The 24003-nt window shown below is 33.1% G+C and overlaps 1 protein-coding gene across 1 annotated transcript in view; it reads left to right on the top strand.

Moving 5' to 3' along the window:
* Positions 1 to 23654, top strand: part of LOC120352924 — a 52788-nt gene extending 29134 nt beyond the window's left edge. The window contains exons 5-9 of the mRNA XM_039435263.1: positions 5156 to 5356; positions 12280 to 12426; positions 17658 to 17814; positions 19829 to 20033; positions 23602 to 23654. Coding sequence (XP_039291197.1) covers positions 5229 to 5356; positions 12280 to 12426; positions 17658 to 17814; positions 19829 to 20033; positions 23602 to 23654 — 690 coding nt within the window. The 5' untranslated portion in view covers positions 5156 to 5228. The remainder of the gene's footprint in view (positions 1 to 5155; positions 5357 to 12279; positions 12427 to 17657; positions 17815 to 19828; positions 20034 to 23601) is intronic.
* The last annotated feature ends 349 nt before the right edge of the window (positions 23655 to 24003 follow it).

Consider the following 24003-nt stretch of genomic DNA (forward strand, 5'->3'; position numbering starts at 1 on the left):
TGAAAACAAGAGTTGGCCAATTTTTACATTTTGGAATTGAGTTGAAACAAAGAAGCAGCACACCAGCGCCACGGCAAGCCGAGTGGAGCAAAACCTACCTACAACGATTTCCGCAAGTGAGAAATGCAAGAATAAAGATACAAAACACAAATATTATTCAAAAGCAAGTGAAAAAGGACAAATTTGAAATTAATCAAATAATACTAGACAACAAATTGAAATTATTACAAAGATACAAATATTGAAAACAATGCAGACTAAATCTGCCAAACGTTGGCTATACTGGCAACGCGCTAAGTTCAAAAATCAAGGATGATGCAAATTGAGTTTTAACATACTGTGAAATAGAAATATCAAAGTCTTAACAATTGATATATCAAACTAATTCTAACTTTTTTCCTGGGGAAAACTGATTTATTGCATTCAAAAATGTAGAAATCAGGATTGTATTCTACTTTTACTTATTTAAACTATGTAATTTGAATAACACATTTCCAAACAAAGATGTAGATGACATTTGAGAATATGTAATTATTAATAGTCGATAATTATTATTTATCAATGTATTGATAATATTATATCAACATTTTTGGGCCTATCGATAGAATGATGACATGATGTCGATGCACAAGCACAAGCACAATAAATTTTGCAAAGTACCAACAGTTTTTCGAATGAATTTCGTAGTCTGTAATTTTTGTGATTTTATCCAGGAAATAATAGGTAAGTCAAGTGATTTTGTTTTTATTGATGAACTGTAAAATGAAAGAATAAATTTATTATAGGTCTAAATACTTATATATTAAATGATAATCTTTTCAAAAGACTATTATAGGCCACGCATAACATAACCTTATAACACAACACTGGATACCGTATTATTTAAGGCATAACTTAATAATAATAAAAGAAAAGCCTCTTGAATTTATCATTGCTGGAAATAAGATGATTATTATTCTAGGCAGACACATTCCAGGGTTATATGCTGGTACATATAAATTTAAATGTGTAACAAAACTTTTTATTTAGCCTAGCCTAAGTAATTGAAGTCACCACAAACTAATCTACACTCATGTTATTATAATGAACTTAATATCAATAATATATGACTGTGGATTGATAGATTAAAATTTATTCAGTTGTTTTCTGGACCGGCAGGCTTTATTTAAACTTTTTCCAGCAAACAATTGATTCATTTATTTATATTAACAGCTTTATATCTTATTCCAATTTAGAAAAACTATCGGTGTAGTCCTCTCATTTTAGCAATATATATTTTATATAATAAGAAAGAGTGAGACTGTGTGTTTGCAACATGTGTGTTTTTCCAATTTTCCAGTCAAAAAATATTATTTGAAATATGTTTAATTATAAGTAAACTTTTGTTTCATCTCTGATAGGAGCTGTGGTGATGAAATTTTCCAACACAGAAGAAAAATACATAGAAGCAGTACAGTAATCAAATACTGACTGAAGTCTCCAAAAACTCGGTTTACCAGCAAAGAGAAATCTAATTAAGTCTCAATTTTGATTCATTCAAAACAGAATATAAAGTCAAATAATTTTTTTCTATGGGTGATGTCCACATGAGCTCTAGGCTTGTGCTAATCATTATAAGTTAGTAATCATACCGGGTGAGTCATATGTATGGGAACCTTTCAATAAATTAGAGACTGTTGTAGATATAATACTGTAGCTTCCAGGATATGTTACTGGTCTAATACTCTAACTCTTGACGTACGGTACAACTGAATTTCAACCCCTTCATAAGGGGTTGACTGGGTCAGAATGTATAATATGGTGACTCAATAGTTTTAACTGGAAAATTTTAATGTGAATGCCTATTGTGTGGTACATTATTTTTAAGGGCTTTTTAAAACAAGAAACATAACATCAATTAAAATGTACTATGAAACTTGAATCCAAAACGGTGGCTGATTGAAGTTACAGTTTGTAAAGAAATTAGGGGTTATAACTCAAATATTTTTAATGTAAACACCCATTGTGTGATACATCATTATAAAGGCCTTTTTAAAACTAGAAAGATGACATCAATAAAAATCTATGATACTTTTCCCAAAATGGCGGCTAATTGAATTTTATCAATAATTTCTTTAAAAACCAAAACTTCAATCAGCCACCATTTTGGATAAAAGTATCATAGAAGATTTTTATTGATTTCATCTTTCTCGTTTTGAGAAGGCTTTTAAGATAATACACAATGGTTATTTACATTCAAAATCTTTGATTTACAACTCCCAAGTCATCCCCTTATGAGGAGTTGAAATTCAGTTGTATGTCAAAAGGTGGAGTATTCGACCAATAACTTATCCTGAAAGTTACAGTATTATATCTACAACAGTCTCGAACTTATTGAAGGGTTGAAGACTTTGATGTTTTGAAAATGAATTCAATTTTAATATAAATTATTGTTGTTTCACCATTTTATTAAAGCAAAAATCTCCCTATTGGCCATCCAGACATTTATGGGTTTTTCCCATTGGTGATGCAAAGCTAATACAAGCAAATGGCTGATACAAAATCCAACAGCTGAAAAAAGAAGCTTACATGAAACATTTTTGAAATTTGTCAGCTGTTGAATGATTACAAATGAAAATGAGCTTTCTTTTTGTAATTATAGTATCCAGCTGTTAGATTGCATATATCACTACTTACTAGGAAAAATCCATTTGTCTGAATAGGACTTTATAGTTGAATTTAATTTTTATTCAGTTTTTTGTAAAATTATTGTAAAGTTAGGGTAGAGAATTTACTTCACATTATATTGCGGTTATTCAAAAGTTTTATAAGATATATAGTTTTTTAATGTAAAAATAAAGAATAATTCTTTTCAATAATTGAAAAGGTTATTTATTCAGAATAATTAAGGTAATCCTTCTCCATCTTTTCACGATAAAATATTGTAAAAATCTATTTTAAAAACGTTATTTTCATGTGAATTTTTGGAAATTTTCATGTGAAAGAAATGACCAAATGTGGGACAAGAAATGTAGAAAAAATGTAGTGAAAAGTAAGAACATTTACACTTTTTTTCACGTGAAAAAATGTGATTTTCTCGACTTTCCCACCAGAATATGACGTTATAATGTAAAACTGTGAGGACATAATTTTCATGTGAAAAAAATGCTCTTGTGTTATCATGGACTTTCCTTTCAGGAGAGAGAGAGTCATGCATATTTAAATACATTTTTAGGTTATTAAATAAATTTGCTAGCAGATTAATTCAGGAAATAAAATCCTCATTTTCTAATTTGTAAAGATTGTATACTTTGAACTGTTATTTGTTCTAGAAATGTTCAAACACCGGATCCTGGAGGAAAATCTGAATGCTACAAAAATTGAGATTGGATTGAGGTGCAGTAACATAAACCAGTACGTAGTTCAAAAAATTGCTACTTTAAACAGGAAGAGATTGAAGTATTCTGGAGCACTACAATAAGAACCTTTCTTAATAGATAAATGACATGCATATGAGTTATTTTAATAAACAAACTTCTCACATTATTTATGTCTTAACTATTTACATCCCTTAATTTTTCATCAATATATCAATAGACATCTATTCACTGAATCCAATTTACTTATATTAATTATAGATAATTAAACAGGTATACTCTCTTGTCTGATGCCAGTTGCAGCTGGGTTAAAATATTATAATCCTTGCAAATGTTATCTTCATCCTAAGCTGCTCTCCTAGATTCAAAAGAGGATTTTTTCTATAAGGGAGACAGGCTGCTTATAGATGGCTATTGATCTGTATTGATATCAATACAGCTGGTTATGTATTGATATCCATGGATATGTATTGATTTGTATTGATATCAATAGGTATTTGGGCCAATACTCATATCCATGGAAATGTATTGATGTGTATTGATATCAATACAGCTGGTTATGTATTGATATCCATGGATATGTATTGATGTGTATTGATATCAATAGGTATTTGGGCCAATACACATCAATACATATCCATGGAAATGTATTGATATGTATTGATATCAATACAGCTGGTTATGCATTGATATCCATGGTTATGTATTGATATCAATAGGTATTTGGGCCAATACACATCAATACATATCCATGGAAATGTATTGATGTGTATTGATATCAATACAGCTGGTTATGCATTGATATCCATGGTTATGTATTGATGTGTTTTGATATCAATAGGTATTTGGGCCAATACTCATCAATACATATCCATGAATGCCTATTGATGTGTATTGGCCCAAATACCTATTGATATCAATACATTTTTTTTTATTGATCACTTCCACTAGGGTGAGCCAGTCATGACGTATGGGTCAGAAGTGTGGTGTGTGGACAAATTAACTTCTCAAAAACTTCTTTCAGCGGAAATGATGTACTGGAGGAGGAGTTTAGGATTGATGTTGCTGTATCGAATCAGGAATGATATAATAAGAGAGAGAATGAGCGCAAAAATACAATAATGGATGTCATTGAAGAGAAACAATTGAAATGGTATGGACACCTGTGCAGAATGAATGAAGGAAGACTTCCTTTGAAAGTATGGAATTGGGTACCAGCGAAAGAAATGGGTATTCAATGTCCACATTCAAATGGAGAGTAGAGATCTCTTTGAAGGAGACTGGATAAATAAGGAAAGATGGCGATTGGGGTGCGAGAAGCAACATAACTGAAGTTGCAAAAACTCGTTATATATATATATATATATATATATATATATATATATATATATATATATATTATATATATATATAGAGAGAGAGAATTGATAATTTATCAACAAAATACTTCATCTTAACTATGGAAATTCATTATAAAATTATTGAAAAATAATATAATTTCTTGCTTAATAAAATATAATTGATTATTTTCAACTAGAATGAACAATTAATATTACATTGATAAACCTGTATCAGCTACCGTCAAGAAGGCATTGACAAGACAGTGAGGATCGGCAACGTTGTTCTCCTATCTTTCTCCACTGCCATTATAACGTGGACCTCACTGTACCATCTATACTTTATGCTCTACCTTTGGCGAATAGAATATTTCTCTTGACGATCTCAAGAGCCTTCTACAATGAAATGATTCAATTTGATTAGCCTATATAAAATGTTCATGCTCTTTTCTACTTTTTCAGAGAACAGAGCTAACGAGATGGAATAATAAATTGGAGCGTTGAGTTGGTTTTGATTCTTTACTTCTTAGCCTACATGATGACCTCTGTTATAGAAGAATCATTGTTCATTGATAAAGCCTGTCGAATCAATTTGAACATATCTGCCAACATATGTGATCACATCAGCTCGAAGGAAAATGGAAGCTTCAAGAAAAAATGCAGGTAAGCTTCAAGAAAAAATGCAGGTAAGCTTCTACCTGAAGAAGAGCTTCATGAGTTCAACTTTTATGTAATTTAATCCTAAATTAGATTAGATAAAAGCTAAGCTCATAAAGCTCTTCCTCAGATGAATTTAATCCTCAATTAGATTAGATTCCTTCACTGATATTGATTGCTGTACTTATAATACATTACTTAATAATTACTTATGTATAATACAGTGAGTATAGTCCGAGAGATATTACTTTTTATTATGGCTCTTTCTCGAAGACAGAAAGGTTGGATGCTCTTTCCTTCACTAATCACTGTCACCACCTAACAGCATTAATTTCTCCCTACTTTTGTGTCATCATCCAGCATGCTACAACAAACTGGGTTGGAAACCAGCCCAATTTGTCGTCGGCCCACTTTGTCGCCAGCCCAGTTTAAGCGGTCCCCATGCTACTACTCCACTCACCATGCTATACAAAGTGTGTCAGAAAATCACTGAATTTTATTCTTTATTCATTCATACAATAATTACATTATCGAAATGATTAGGAAAGGAAAAATAGGTAACTTTGTGCTATTCCTCTCATAAATTTAGATAACATAGCACATAGTCCGAAATAGTTTAAATCATGTTAGTTGTTTACTTCACAAAATTTTCGGTCCTCAAGTATTTTCACAAAGTAGATTTTCAAATTTAGATGCTTCAAAACTAAACATAGAAGAAGTATTTCACATTATTATAACTTAAAATCAAATAAAATTTTATTACCTCAAAATAATACAAAAAAACAATAGGCTACATTATAAATGAGAAAATTAATATAAATGGGACAATTAGCCTAATATAAATGGGACAATTTGGTTTATAAACCTAGCAGGTAACTCGTGCTCCTCAAGGGTCTAATTGAAAACATGACAAACTGAAAACTTTACCCAATGGAAACTTGAAGAGTTTAAAATAGGTCTATAACAATCCTTGGTAAGTTGAGAATCTATATGCAAAATTCCAAATTAATCAGTTGAGTAGTTGAGACTTGATGATGCGTCATTCGTGAATTTCCTATCCCGTACGTGTATATAAGCCAGTTCTTTCTTTTATTATATATAGCAAATTGAGATTTGCTTTATAACTTGCTTCCTTTTTTCATATATTATGAAAATATTAACTTATACGTTTCAAATTAAATTGTTTAAATTTTGAACCAATAAATTGTGTATTCCTATATTTTTTCTTTCTTATTTAGAAAAACTGCTCTACCATCTTCAGCTATGTATCTCCCTTGTAACTTTTCTTCCCATCTGGGAAGTGGTGCAGCCCTGAAAAATATTTAAAATATAAACATCGGTTCAAAAAGGTGATACTGATAATTCGTAATTGAATAACTTTTTGACAGAAATTGTGGATGCATACTAGACGATTCCTCATAAAAGATGTATTTTCTTGGTGATAAAATATATTTGGGATGGAGTCCATTATTATAAACTGGTATTAACGAAGGGAAATTGCAACTATATATTATTATATGAATCCTTGGAAAATGAAATGTGGCAACATTGTTCTCCTAAAAGAGAACCACTGACTTTAAGAAGTGGATCTCATTATAGCTGTTGTCAGTAGCTATTTACTCTGTTGTCAGTTGTAACGTCCTTTCGGAGTTACATGTGCCCAGCTGGCAGTTTGTCGGTAGAGCATGTGATATTTGAATATTTTTGATATTTTGGCACCTGCTGAAATAAAAATAGCATATGATCCTTACCAGTTCTTCGAGGAGCTTATGCCAAATTCTGCTATCATTTGCTGCAAACTGCTGCTGCTTCATTAATCAGCAATCTTTACCGCTGCATTGATTGACTCCGCAATTATAGGTGCAGAAGAGGCTGTAGTACTGCTTCGACTTAATACTAAGACTTTGTATTTCAGTTAATTTGATTTCAATGAATAGGTTGAACCATTTAAATAAATCTTGAGAATGTATTATTTCTGAAGATTTAGTGATCAATACTGTATATCACTGATTTATCCAACTTATTTGATGAAGAATACAGTTGGTTGATGATTCTATTAATGTGTCAATAATAATGAATAGAAATACTAGTACAAGATTGGTCATGCATGAAGACAGGATTAAAAATGAAAAGAACACCATTCAATTAATAAATATATAATTACAATGAAATCAATGAGCAAAAAATAATATATGAAACAATAAAAGCAAATACAATATGAGAAAATACACAAGGAAAAAAAACCAGTTGGCTCAATTAAAACTCTTGCTCTGCTTAATAGCATTGATCAACTAATAACTTTCATGATTTTTATATCAGCATACATTTTACAGATTTCTATAGCTCAATTATTTGACTCACTCCTGCTTATTGAATCAGAATTTTATAATTCAATATTCCAATAATATTTTATATTTCAAATTTGAAATCTCAGGGTATAAGTTGGGCCATCAGTGGAATTTGGTTAAATAATTTATCTTGTGAACTTGAGCTCCTATAATTCTTATTATGCTAATAATACTGATATTAAAATACATTAATTGAGCATATTTAATAATTTCAAATAGTGATATATGATTTAACATTTAGTTCTCATATATATATTTTAAATATGACTTTTCCCTTATTAATACCACTTGCACAATTATCTTTGAATCAAGCTTGATTCTCAAGTAAAACCTTCGATGAGCTAGCTTCATGAAATTTCTATTAATTTGTAGCACTGAGGATCCTCTCAATAAATTATATTTAAATAACTCATGTGTGAAGATTTTCCACAAATTTTTTAAAGATGTAGCATGGTTTCGCCTCATGTATTCTGTGCTTTTCTGGTAGGCTGCTGTCGTCCTCTCCAATGGGGATATTTTGAATTAATAACTCATGTCATAGAGCGACTTCACTGAGTTAAGTTTATTACTTATTAAAAGTTTTGATACTTGAACTTTGGCAATAAATAAAAATTAATTTTCATAAGGAAATCAGTCTATTGCTCTCATATTGGTGGGCTTCTTGGTCGGTCTCTGGCAAGCAAGTGGGCAGTTGGTCTTCCCCTATTCACTTTCAATGGTACTTCCAACTCTAAATTTGCATAAAATTTGAATAGCTTTTCCTATTGGAGGATTTCAAATCATCTGCGATGATGCAATTTAATACTACAAATAGTCCATAGTACGAGAGCATATCACTTTATTAAAACTAAATATTTCTATCCTTAACTTCTATTCTATTCTAATTATATTGTTTCATACAATTATCTACAACAATTACAATTTTTTATAATTCTAATAAAGACCACGTGGAGATTTTGAATAACATATTTTTCAGCCTGAGCAAATACTGTGCTCTGATTGGTGAACAGTCAGATTAGGCTCGAGTTTACTGAATGTATCAATGCACATAGAAAAATTAGATTTCACTTCCTTTTTATTTTTATTATGTTTTTGTGTTTTTTATTTGCTCACATATATTAAGAAACATTTATATTTGCTTTTCAAACATTCATATCTTTCATTTTGCGTGCTATAAATATATGAAACCCTCTTGTCCTTGTCTTAAGGGATACTACCTAGATGCAATTATTTTGCTAGCGAGTGTCTCATTAAATTGTAGATGTTCAGCTTGATCGTTATTGATCTTGCCGACAAGCGTTGTTTATATAGAACCTAACCTCAAATTCACACAATATATTATTATTATTCTATTAAATAATTCAGGAATTGATTTTTATTCCAAATTGTTAGCCATAATCTCAGCCTTTCTAGTCGTTATCGTCATATCTATATCTTCAACTGATAACACCATTGATGACAGATACTTTTGTTTTTCTGTCTGAGACCTAGTAATTCATTTCAATTAATGAAGTTTTTATTGGTATCAAAATGTACTGTCAGACAGTATTAATTTGTAATAGCAGAAGTCCTTGAGATATAAATTGAATAATTTGGAATTTTGTTCATCTTTTGTAAGAAAGACATTCAAGTGATAATCCAAATGACAAAGATTGGACTGATACAGCAAAAATATATTTAATATGCATGAACAAACAGGCTTTAATACAGAGTGAATGACGCAGATATTGAATATTAATTACTTGAATAGTTATTAGTATCTATATACGTAAACCAATCCAATAGATCCAAATAGATCAAGCATTTGTCTTTGAATACGAGATATTCAGTATTGAATATTTGATTACATGAAGTTTCAGAATATCTTGTCACACAGTTAGTCTGCTCTCAATGATAAACTTTACTTGTTGAGTGTCTCCGTTTCAAAAAGTTGTTAATATTGAAAGTGTTTTGCAATGAAAAGTGGAACATTCAAGTTTGTTTCTATTTTTCTATCAGTTTTCATCACTTTTGTAAGGTGAGTGTAAAATACATTCTATGAACATATCCATTATGAACAGATTTGAATAAGACTTCTCAATATTATTAACACATATAGACCAACTTGTCTCACTTATATTAATTTCCTCATAAATATTTTATTGTGTTCTTGTATTATTTTGAGGTAAACAAAATTGAATTGATTTGGAGTTGAGTGATTTCCTGAGTACACATTTCTCAAATTCTAAATTCTTTTTTAATATAAAAAATCTGGTGTGGTACACTCACACAACTTCCCTTGCCCACTGAAATGAAAGCCTCATTCTTGAACGAGAATAATTAGGGGGAATAACATAATGAGAATTGGCGGCAACATAATATTTGAAACTAGGATCAGACTACTGTAATATAATAATATTATTGTTATCAGAGTACTTTTTCCTTTGTGTAAATTGTGAAGTTTTTAAAAGTCATCAAAACAGCTGCTCTACAGATGAAATATATCGACCCTGTCTTCTCTTCATAAATTATGCTCTACCTACTGTAATAATACATTTTTCTCGATTAAAATCGAATCTTTAATTCAAGATCTATAAAACTTGATAGTACATATCACAGTAATCAATATGCGGACAACTGTTAACTGAGAATTTATCATAAATAATTGTGTTGCACATTCCATGGTATCACTGAAACAGAGTTCTATTTCAGAATTAACAGATCATTATAAACAGCATAGAGGATAAATAAATTTAAAATAACTGTTTCGAAACAAAGTTTTATCGAGAACAAATGTAAAATGTAAATTCTAAACTTGTAATTTATATTTTTTTGGAAATTAATATCGATGATGTGTTCATAACGTCACTGTTCTTGGCTTCATCTAAAATGCTGTCTTTGTTCTCTTCTCTAAAAAAATGGTGGCTGGCTGTTGAAAATGTTTTGTGCTCTCTGAATATTTTTCTGTTTAATTGAAATTTATAATGTTTTGATTTGAGATTTAAACAGTTTTGTGGTGTTCTAATTTTGTAAAATTTCATTTGAGTGTTTATAAGTCTATAGCCATTGTTTTTCAACTATACAAAAGGATAAGTATTTTAGCTTATAATGATGTTTATGCTTATAATTTTTAAGTGTTGTAAGGTGTTATTCTGTGGATTTGTGTTGTATATTGCCAAAATTCTTATGAAAATTATAAGTTGGTTTGCTCTGATAATTGGATTTCTTATTCATAAGCAATAGATCCATTCATAATTTATCAAGAATTAACCATTTTGGAGCCGATAACTTTCTTTAGGTTAATAGGTGAAAAATGCTACCCAACCTATTTAGGAGAAAATGGTAGCATGGCACTACCGAACTCATACACAAGAAGCAGGTTACAAAGTCCATTTCTCAAGGATGGGGTAGACCCCCCATCAGTTTCCCAGGAAGGAGATCCATGTCAGTTGATAGAGCTGATAAGTAACTATACAGGGTATGAATTTGAAAAAAATCATTTTTGAGAAAATTTAGAAAAACATGGTTCTTTTAGTAATTATTCACCATTTTTCTCAAGAATATTACGGAGCTGCTACAATTTCCCCAGAAATGAGACTCATGTTAGTTGATAGGGCTTTTAAATAGCTATTCATGATATAAATTTGAAGAAAATCGTTAGAGCTGTTTTCGAGAAAACCGTGAAAAACATGGTTTTCAGTAATTATCCAGCCATCTTGAATTTAATTTTATCGAATTTCTTATTGTCAGATCCTCATTGTATAAGGACCTTAAGTTTAAAATTTAAAGTCAATCAGTTAATTTGGAATGGAGTTATCATGTTCACAGACATACACACACACACACACACACACACACACACACACACACACACACACACACACACACACACACACACACACACACACCACACACACAAATCATGTTTTTGGACTCAGGGGACCTTAAACGTATATAAAACTTGAAATTAGGGTACCTTAATTTCTTTTGGAAAGCAATACTTTCCTTACCTATGGTAGTAGGGCAAGAAAAGTAAAAAAACACAGATCGGGGGAAAAAAAGGATACTCCTTCCTTCTACTACGATGTATTTCTCTGCCAAATTTAGGTAACATCGAAAGTCTGAAATGGGGTTATGTCTGAAATAGGGAAAAATACTCCTGGACCTTGTAAAGGACACTGGAGTTGGTTTACCTAACTAACATATTTGGGACACACAATAAGCTTTGGTTGACGGGTGAGGTTCTCTGAACCTTTGGATCTTTGAATCCACCCCTTTAAAAGCATAAACATACTGATATACATTTGAGAATTTAGCTTCAATCTGAATGGTGTCATTTTGTCCATAATACATAGCTGTGGAAAATTTCACAACTTTCCTCTTGATTTTTCCCTTCAACAACAGCAACTCCTTCTCCTCCTCCTCCTCCTCCTCCTCTTCCTCCTCCTCCTCCTCCTCCTCCTCCTCCTCCTCCTCCCCTCCTCCTCCTCCTCCTCCTTCTTCTTCTTCTTCCTCTTCTTCTTCTCCTCCTTCTTCGTCTTTCTCTTTGTTCAACCTCTTCAAACATATTTAAATTCATTAGATTTTTTTGGTCTATTTCAGCTGTGTCAGGAAACCTATGACATTCAAGAAAGAATTTCCCATCAAGGACCAATCCAACATGAAGCTGATCAATATAGATGGCGGCGATAATTTGGTCATAGGATCAAAACCAACTCAAACTGTAGCACAGCCTAACAGTAGTTATATGTAAGTAACCAAATACAATATAATCATAGAGACAAGAAAGCATAGAAAGATATCCCATGGTAGAGGGCGATTATGTTCCAAATTTCAGGCTGTTTTTTCTTTAACTCAAGTCGACTACTCGAGTCCACTATTATTATTATTATTAGTATTATTATTATTATTATTATTATTATTATTAATATTATTTCTATTATTATTATTATCATTGTTTTGAAGGGATCAGAGTGTAAGAACAGCACAGTATGAGATGAATACAATTAGTAAACAGTAAAATAATACAATATAATAATAGCAGACAGTGAGATGCCTAACACAATTTAACAATATATCACAGTTAGCTTTGGTCAGACAAAATAGAATATTTTTTAGATTTGAATACCAAAGAAATGAAAGAGATTTTTTCAAGTTGTTGTTTTACTTTTCGAAACATTCAGCCCCAAAGATGAAATTTTCTAAACAAATCATTTCAAATTTCCATAGCAGATAAATTCATGAAATTTTGAGGAGTCATTATTCACAGCTTTGATTTTAGAAGTATGTCTGAGTTCCTTTTCAAGATTGAAAATTTTCCAATTATCAGTGATGATTTAGTGAACTATTTTTATTTGGATTTCTAGAACTAATAGAATTAATCTGGGTTTCAATCCACATTTATAAATATTTTGTACTAGAAAATGAACAACAATTATTATGAAGTGATAAAAGTAACCCATTATTCAACTATTTCTATCAAAATTTGGGAAAGGAACAGTTTTGGTCTTTAAGCCCATTATTGATCCTCTCCTAATCATTCATTTAAGAATGTTACTGTATCTATAGGTGGGTACAGACTCATGTGTCATGAACACGCACATTTCACTTTTTATCAGCTGATGCTAAGCTTAGTTGATCGAGCGAAGTGAGGTCTAAGATTCAAGTCAACGGTAATAGATTTTCATGAAATTTGAGAGGTATGCTCCTTATCAAATTGCGCGTCGACATATATTCACGGTTTTTGGAAATTTTGCATTTCAAGGACAATATAAAAGGAAAAAGGAGCCTCCCTCATACGCCAATATTGGAGTAAAAATCAGACTATAGAATTATTCATCATAAATCAGCTGTCTAGTCGACTATAATGGGTAGTATTCAAAAACATAGAACATCTTGAAAATGTATCTTTCCATCAACATTAGTAGACAGTTGACTATAATACTACCCATTCAAAATCATTGAACATCTGGAAAATTTATCTTCCCATCAACATTGTAGACAGTTGCAGCTAGACCTGATAACAGTGCTCACACTCACATTCCGGGATGACACGTCACGGTACGATTGGACAGAAAGCTCTATGTTTATTTAGGATTTTTTCTAGACATTTTAAATTGATAAATTATTTATTAATTTTTGAGAAAACATAAAAACAGGTCAATGTAACTTACTGAGCGCGAGGTCTATTGTTCACAGAACTACTAGTATCTTACTGATTCTGTATGAATACATATATAACAATCTTAGCTTCAGCTGATGAAAAGCGAAATGTGTGTGTCCATGGCGCATAAGTCTGTGCACACCTTATGAATGTTACCGCCAACCAGTTGCGGTAAGTAACCACTACCAGCACTGCCTACAGAGCTATTTGAACTATTGTTCGCCAAGAAACTGTTCTTTGAAGGAGTCGTTCTCTAGTCATCGTTCACTCAGTTCACTGTGCAAGTTGATCCTGCTTCCTGCTACGTCTCATGTCGTTTTCCCGCTCCAAGTTACATTCATGTTGATTCTCTACAAGATTCATCCATTCCAAGTGTTTTATTACTGTGATACCGCTTCAATATCAACCTGAGACTTATTATTGTTGAGTATAATTCATAAAGACAGTACAGAACTAAGCAAGTTGTGCTTCCGCCTAGTGTAGTGAGATTCCTGCCTTTGTATGAAAGACTTTGTTTTACACCGCCTTGTTGTATTGTACTTGATTTATTTGTTTGAGTACCTAATTCATTTGATCAACTTATTGTTGATCTGGTCCTCCAATTATTAATAAAAGTGTATTCGTTTCAATTTGTGTTCACTCAGTCCAACCTGTCTCCACCAGTAGAAGCTACTAAGTAATTTGTTATTGCGCCCACCTCGGTGGCCATAACAAAAACCCTGGTCCTCCAGGCCAGATAAAAGTGAACCAAGAGACCTATGGATAAATGTAAAAAGACTGTGAGCATAAAAATTACGAATGAAGTTGAAAAAATTTGAGGTTAGATATCGATTTGAACAACGAATATCGACTATCGATTATTCATAGAGTATCGATTGTAACTATTGAATAAACTTGTGCACAGAGAAGAGGATCTCTTCTCTGTGACTTGTGATCGACATCAGAGTATCAATTGTGACTATCGAATGAACTAGATATTGACATCATCAATTGTCAGTACATCAACATAACCTTTTTTTGAAGTGTCACCGCAAGTATCTACATATTTTATCAACATGGAAATCTCTACACCACTCAATAGACTGAAACAATTGAATCAATCCATTTTATCACTTTCTGAGAAATATCAGGATAATATTCCCAGGAGTTGCAGTGAATATTACTTCAGTTTAGATAAAAAGTTTGACAAACTGATTGACAAATTTGAACAAATTAACCAAAACAATTTGATATCAGCACAAGTTTTAGAATTCACTGAGTTGACCGCACTGTTTCAAGAAATATTTGACCAAATCAAATTAGTGGAAGCCAAGACTGCTCAAGTAAGTAGCCTACCGCTACAAGTTTTTCTGCTATCAATGAATTTGTCAAGCCTCAATTGCAAATTCCCAGGTTTGCTGGAGAACCCAATGAGTGGAATTCTTTCAAGAATGTTTTGATGTAGTAGTGCATTCAAGCCAAGAGTACTCTGATGAGGGGAAATATCATTTGTTGACATCCTACCTAACTGGGGATGCACTTATGCTTGTTCAAAATCTAGCCAACACTGAAAATTGCTATCAAGCTGCCTATGATAGCTTGTATAACTGCTACAACAATGCTAGGTATCAGGCCTACTGCTTGTATAATAAATTAATTAATTCAAGCCATCCACATTGCTTACCGAGACATTGAAGAAATTTTCAATTGAGCTAGGATCAGCCAAATGGTCCTTATTTAATATGAAGATTGATCAAACTGATTTTCTGATTACAATGCTCTGTCTACCAAAATTACCACTGAATATTCGAGCTGAGTTTGAAGCTTCCATTCCTAATGATCAATTGCCTACATTTGATGGATTGATGAGTTTTGTTGCCAAACAAGAAAAATGTCTGGAGGTAACTAACCTCACTAGCATTGAGGAGCAGATTATTAATGCCAGTATTCAGTATGTGCAACCTTCTGCTGTGAAATCAGAACCTGCTTGTCCTAGTTATGCTATGAAGAGTCAACCTGGCAATTTTCAGAGTCATACCCACATCAGTGGTCACAATTGTGTGATATGTAAGGCCAATCATCAACTGTATAAATGTGACCACTTCAAGCAAGAAAGAGTTGCTAAGCATCTACTAATTGTGAGACAAAACAAAAGATGTTTTGTGTGTTTGGGATCACATCTAAAAGTTAATTGCAATTCAACCATCTGTTGCAAAAATTGTAGATCCATGCATCATCACATGCTGCTCTGTAATAATGCTAATAATCCTCATTCATTATTAGCCACCGAGAAATGGAACACCTGCTCTGATTACAACCTCACTGCTTCATCAATGTCACCGCCTGCCTCAGTGATGCCACCATCAGGTTGTCCAGTATTCTCAAGCTGTCACTGTCAACCGCCAACCGGAACTGCTATGCAAAAGCTGTCAGCCGCTTATGGTTCGCTGTCTGCTTCCGCTCCTGGTAATGTGCACTCAATCAATGCTGTAAGTAATTACAATCACGCCTCTTCTATTGTTACACCGCCCTCGGCTGCTGTCTCTTCGGCGATATCTACTAACTACATTCCACCTGCTGCATCACCGCCTGTGGCCAATAATATTGCTGAACCTGTCAGGCCGCCACCAGTCTCAACCAACGCCGTTATGACTCCTGTGTCCTCTGTCGTGCTCAAGTTAAGGCCATTCATGCCTCTGCCCTGTTAGGCACAGCTATAGTTGCTGTCGTTAATCAGTATAATCAACAACATTCCCTGTGCACCGTTCTAGATTGTGGCTCCATGAGATCCATCATCACTGCAAAAGCTGCCGAGCAACTTGGATTGAAAGTTACACCCGTACAAATTCGGCTCAATGGCATCTCTGAGCAAGGAACCGCTGTAAAAGGCACCGCTCACCTGACACTACTGTCTAGACCACAATTCAAAACTGCCCTTGAAACTGATGCTCTAGTATTGGAACAAATAGCTGGAGATTGGCCCGCATTTCCGCCTGCCACCTGTAATGATGAGTGATGACCGCACCGAAGTTGCCATGCTGCCCTACTTCACCGCTCGCTGCCCGCTCTTGCTGCACAGCTGATTCACTCGCCTCCAGTGATGAGATCACCGCCAATCATTGCCTGCTTACCCCAAGTCGGATTGAAAACTGTCTGTTTTCGGGGGAGAGTATGTTACCGCCAACCAGTTGCGGTAAGTAACTGCTACGAGCGCTGCCTACAGAGCTATTTGAACTATCGTTTGCCGAGAAACTGTTCTTTGAAGGAGTCGTTCTCGAGTCATCGCTCACTCAGTTCACTGTGCAAGTCGATCCTGCTTCCTGCTATGTCTCGTGTTGTTTTCCCGCTCTAAGTTACATTCATGTCGATTCTCTACAAGATTCATCCACTTCAAGTGTTTTATTACTGTGATACCGCTTCAATATCAACCTGAGACTTATTATTGTTGAGTATAATTCATAAAGACAGTACAGAACTAAGCAAGTTGTGCTTCCGCCTAGTGTAGTGAGATTCCCGCCTTTGTATGAAAGACTTTGTTTTACACCGCCTTGTTGTATTGAACTTGATTTATTTGTTTGAGTAATTCATTTGATCAACTTATTGTTGGTCTGGTCCTCCGACTATTAATAAAAGTGTATTCGTTTCAATTTGTTCTCTCAGTCCAACCTGGCTCCACCAGTAGAAACTACTAAGTAATTTGTTATTGCGCCCACCTCAGTGGCTGTAACAATGAATGGCCCATAATCTTGGAGCTAATACAATAACTGTATAACAGCTATCATGGTACTATGGTTGTTATTGTTACTGTAGGAACTAACATCAAATATTCTGTTTGCAGATGTACCAAGTTTGGATATGATCAGATATCGTACGAGAAAAGCAATCACAAAACAGTTGTGAAAAAAGCAGGGATAGATGATGACAGTTATTTTGTGCTAATAACTAGAGCTGTTTGGCTGTGTAAGGAAGATGTTGTAATAGAAGAAACATCACAGGTAGATTCTCTGCCATGTCACTTTCTTCTGTAATATTATATATTATTATATTAAAAAGAGATATCTAGTTTATATATTGATATCATATTGGTGCGTACAGATATACGCGCTGCGAACATGAGCAATTCACTTCCAATCAGCTGACTATATCTGTATTTTTACAGAAACGGTAAGATACAAAGCTTGGCATCAGCTGATTAAAAGTGAATTGCTCATTTTTGCGGCTCGTATATCTGTACGCACCTTATTATATCATATAGCTCATACCAGTATATCTGATGGAATATCAACTATTTATTCTTGTTGAAAATGATAAATGATATTTTATCAGTCAAAGAATAGTATATTTCACACCTAGGGCCGAAAATGAGACTTTTCCGGCTCGAAATCGGTTTTCAAGTCCAAGGCCGTAGGCCGAGGACTAGAAAAGATTGATAGCCAGAAAAACATTTTCGCCCGTGGTGCAAACGTTTTTTTTGCCACACAGAAAAATGAACAATATATATATGAGAATAATTGTTTTTTAAGCACTTCCGAAAGCAAAAGTGGAAGGTCATAGCTCTAGCAAATCTGAGGTAATCTGAATATCAGGAAATTGTCCAAGTATTTTTATTTTTTATTCTGATTTGTCTAAATAACCTAAAATATTATGTTCAATTATGTGGGAGGTTGAGTTTATACTTTTTTATTCTTTCAAATGACAATAAGATGATATTATTATAAATGTTTTAATTATTGAATAATAAACTCAAATAATGAAAAGTCTTAGCACACTTGAAATTCAGCGGCCGGAAAGAAACCTGTTCTTACGTCAGACGAGAGTCGTCTGCAAACAATGTCTTTCAGATCTATGTAGGGTCTGGAAAACAGCTGCTTTCTGTGCAGTGTGGCGAAAATATATTTATCAATTATTCAATGATGAATTCTCTAGATTGAGATTGAATATATTGTTAATTAATTATATTTCTTCATTGTTGTAAAACGATCTGGCAACATATCGGAGGTAGAACAGGATATTTCTATCTGCTTTGTCGAATGATAGACAAGGATAGCAACACCTATGTTTGCCATTATAACGTGGACCTCACTACAGCTAACTTACAAAGTATGTGCTATCACATATCAAGAGCTGACAACCTTATCAATATTCAAATGTATTTAATATCATGAACTGAATATATTCACTTTTTTTTTTGTATGTTTTGAAGTGTATACTATTTTTATGAACCAAATAGACCTAGGTCCTAATAAAAAACACCTAGGAATCAAATAAATAAATTACAAGTAGCTTAGAAGTACACTTTTTCCATTGCCAAATGGCCAGAAGAAATGACAAACCGCAATGTGTCGGGTTGAGGTCTATTGCAAAAGAAAATACAAACTTATAATACTAGTAGTTCTGTGAACAGTAGACCTCGCGCAATTCTCAACCACAGCCTCCTCCAATACTGTCCATCCGAGTAAATTTATTGTGTCCTGTCGTGTTGGCGTGATATCAGTGTGAAAACAACTAATGGCTGTTTGGGTTGGTGTTTCGACATCTGTTGTAAGCAACATACTATCATCAAAAGCTAATTTCCTTCGCCAATATTACCGTGAAAATCAGTCTAGCCTATAGAATTGTTCATAATAAATCAGCTATCGAGTGGATTATGAATTGCATGCAACGATGCATGCAATTGATGACTCAAAGAGTAAAATAGCATTTTCTCCCGACCTTTCTCTGTTTTCAATTCGGGCTGAACAGTTGCCAGTATGTTTTGGACGAAATAAGCTTCTGATTATAGTACTTGTTTACAACAGATGATTAGCATTGTCCATACACTAACCCAAACAGCCATTAGTCGTTTCACACCGATATCACGCCGACACGACAGGACAGGACAGAATGAATTATTATGATGGACAGTATGGGCAGAGGAGACTGTGGTTTATAACTGCGCGAGGTCTACTGTTCACAAAACTAGTAGTACTAAAAACGTAGAATGTACTTATAATATTGAGTTTGTTGTAGCTGTCACATTTCGTGAGAGTCGAGAACGATCTGATTAGCATCAAGCCAATTGCCGCCGTCGAATTCTACGATGGTGTATTCGTGAGTGCCACCAGATACGTTGGCCAGAGATATGCTGTCAAAATAAAAGAAATAAAGTATTTACAGTCTACTTCCACAGATCTAAACAAATATGAAACAGCTCCAATGAATGTTGTCCAGTATGGTGAGTTGATATTTCTGGGTGAAATTATTTTCAAATTTTAAGGCTGTGCAAAGGCTAAAAATGAACTTCTTACTGGTGATATTTTTCAAAGTTTTTTGATTTGTATATTATGATCAAGCTATCAAAATTAAAAAGTTTTCTCAGGAAAACATCTTTTTTCGATCATTACTTTTTGAGATATGTGCTCCTTAAGTTTAAATTTTTGGGACAGAACATTTCAAATTCGGTAAGAAATAAATCCATTAGAGGATAGATTCTTCATGGTATTGTTGATTGCATAAAACAAAAATTTTCTGAAAATATAAATTTTTGAGTTATTCAATTTACTAAAAATGACCAAAAATAAATTTCAGTAAAGTTATTTTTGGTAAATTGAATAACTTTATCAAAAATTTATATTTTTAGAAAATTTTTGTTTTATTCAATCAACAATACCATGAAGAATTCACCCTCTAAATATCATGGATTTATATCTCACCGAATTTGAAATGTTCTGTCCCGAAAATTTGAACTATAGGCGCACATATAAGTTATCATAAAGTAATGATCGGAAAAAAATGTTTTCCTGAGAAAACTTTTTAATTTTGTTAGCTAGATTATATACAAATCGAAAAATATCACCAGTAAGAAGTTAATTTCCAGCCTTTGCACAGCTTTAAGTACTAGCAGGACCTCCTAAATACCGTACCTGCGCCTGTATGAAAATATAGGTAAAATGGCGCCGATATTTGGTGGAGTCTCAACTCAGCTGACCCTGATATTCTGTCATCAGTTTTTAGTATTTAGATGTAGTTAAGAGAAGTGGGTTTACAAAAAATGTCACAGGCTTTATAATATTTGCGAGTTTTATAATTGATCAATAAATTACTAGTAGTTCTGTGAACAGCGTAGACCTCACGCAGTATTCTCATCCACAAGTACCTAATTGAAACTATAGACCTTATGGAAATACAGCAATAGACTGGCTTCTCCACACATCTGTGTAATCACTTGTCAGCTGATTTATGATGAATAATTCTATAGTCTGTTTTTTACTCTAATATTGGCGTATGAAGGAGGCTCCTTTTTCCTTTATATTATCTTTGAAATGCAAAATTTCCAACAACCTTGTATATACGTCGACGCGCAATAAAAAAAGGAACATACCTGTCAAATTTCATGAAAATCTATTACCGCGTTTCGCCGTAAATGTGCAACATAATAAACATTTGAACATTTAAACATTAAGAGAAATGCCAAACCGTCAACTTGAATCTTACACCTCACTTCGCTCGGTCAATCATTCTATAATTGATTATTTAAGATGTAATAGAGATTCAAATTAGTTTTTTTTAGTATCCAAAGTGTTAGTGTTTCGTAAGTGTTGAATGAATTCAAATTGTGAATAGTAGAGTTTTAAGAATACAAAATGTATAGTGAGTGTTGAATACCGTATTCGAAGTTTATTCAGTGTTCAAAGTGTTTTAATGAACAAGAATTTTATAAAATTCAACCGTAGTTTATTTTTTGTTTATTATCCGAAACTCAACATTTAGCTTTATACAAAAACATGCTACAATGAGTATGAACAGTTATTGAACATGCCTATAAATTGTGTTGTCCCTGGGTGTAAATCGAACTATCATAGAAAAACCCTCTTAGAGACAATATTTACTTTCCCCCAAAGATAAAGAGCTGAGCAAAAAGTGGACAAGGTTTATCCATAGGAAAGATTATAAAGTCACTAACAATTCGGATGTGTGTAACAATCATTTTAAAGCATCAGACATTATTAAAGAAGACAATTTTTGTATGATGATGGTTCTTATGTGACTGCTCCACGAAGAAAAGTAAAACTATGTGATCTTGTGATGGTGCCTTCCCTACAATTTTTCCAATTCAAAGTCATCAGCCTTCTTACAACACAATTAAATCATGATTATGTAAAGGTATTAGGCAATATATTTCTAAACAATTACTGCAACATGAAGAATAATAATCAGTTGCCCAAGCAAACAAAGTCACGAAAATTGAGAACATTGAATTTTTAGGCTAAAATGAAATACAGTAAGGATAATTATAAGCTATGTGCATGTGAATTCACATGCAAGAGAATGCACTTGAATGTGACTGATATAAATATGTCCATGATAATAAATAAAGTCTAGTTACCCTGTCAAATAGTTACTTCTTTAATAAGAACCTTATTTAAATTCTTAGAAATAATTTTGAACAGTAATGAGTTATTAGAGAGAGCTGAAACCTAGCTGATGGCAGTAAGTTAGTCAACCAACTGCGGCGGCCATCTTGTTTGTATGCTCAGGTCCGGTATTTAGGAGGTCCTGGTACTAGGGCCTACGTTTCTTCTTCTTCTTCGTCTTCCACTCACTCTCTTCCTCTCTCTCTACTCATATTTTGTTTGAAGGTACGTTGTGTTTATTTGAATACTTATTTTATATAATACTGTTTTATATTATATTTATTTCATGCTGTTGTATTCTATTTATTTGTTTTTTATTCTGCAAAGGGTCTATCGAGACCTAGCACGTCATAATAAAAATCAATCAATCACTTTCTCTCTCTATTTATCTCATTATTCTCTCTCAGTATTCTATTCATTTACGGATCCCCTGCATTCTTCTGTAGCACCATGTCTCAAAATCAGAAATTCTTTTCTCTTCTTCCACACCCATCGTGATCGTCCAAGCTTCACTTCCACATGTTGCAAAGCTCCATACATGCGTTTCGAGCAAACGTTTCTTCACCTCTTTTATTGAATCAATGATACACAATAATTTCTAGAATAATTTGGTGGAGGATCGACAGGCACAGCCCGAAACTGTTCCTTTTGATTCATTAAAAATTTTTCAGAAAGTAGTTCATGTTTTCTCCACTTGATAAAATTTTGTCCAATTTTCTGACCTCTAGACTTAATATTTCTTCTTCTTACAGACATGGAATTAATAGGCCTGTTCATACACACAATCAGCTATCTTCTGTATAATAAGAGAGAGTAGGGTTGTGTTTGTTAGCATTAAAGCTTGTCAACTTGTGGATTACATACCGGAAAAACGGGAATGATTTAGATCTTCAATTTTCGCAAATAAATTCTAAAAATATCAATCTCGTGCACCTCAGAGCTCAAATTTCAATTTTCCTTCTAGATTTTTCAGAATTAAGTTCAAATTCATCATGGACATGAATACATACCATATGTTAATATAGAACTATAACTAGAGAGATACCTCCTCGAAACAGATGGTTAAAGCTGGTACTGAATAATAACCAGTCAAATTTTGTCAGGTTGGCATTAAGTTGAGGATGTTTCCAACAAGAGTCAAGTTCTGTCCTTTATTATCTTAGTGCCAAGTTGAAAGGAAAGTATTGGCTTATACCGTACGGGATAGGAAAATTATGTTTGACGCATCATAGTGTAGAAATTGTATTTATTTTCACTTTTATTGTAACTATTTTCGACAACACTGCAGTCTAATTCGAGTCATATCAATACAACTTCCTACTGACAATATTCACTCCATTCCTTTACAATAGTAATTCTATTTTTTTAATTCAATAATAGTATTTTCAGATGGGTTGATAGCATTTGAAAAAGCTCTGTTTCCCCCATATCAACCGGGGTAAGTGAAGAAAGGATTTCATAATTATTTTATTCAATTATATTATCTGCTTACAATTGAAATTGGTTTCCCACAGAAAAAAAGTAAATATCCCGTGTGTTCTTTCCTCAGTGGCTTTACACATTGTTAGGATACACAATAGCACCCATGGGCGGCAGAGGGTATTTTTTCCGGGGAATTTTTGTTAAACAGACCGTGTCTCTGAGAGGGTGAAATTACCAGGATAATCTTCGAAAGTTGGAAATATTGTAGCGAAAAAAATGGGTAGCGAAAATTTATGGCGTGAAACAGAATTATGCAAAATCCAAGTCATTTTTATATTATTATATATAGCATTAATAAAAATTATTATT

Source organism: Nilaparvata lugens, chromosome 9, assembly GCF_014356525.2.
Source record: "Nilaparvata lugens isolate BPH chromosome 9, ASM1435652v1, whole genome shotgun sequence".
Classification (NCBI taxonomy): Eukaryota; Metazoa; Arthropoda; class Insecta; order Hemiptera; family Delphacidae; genus Nilaparvata; species Nilaparvata lugens.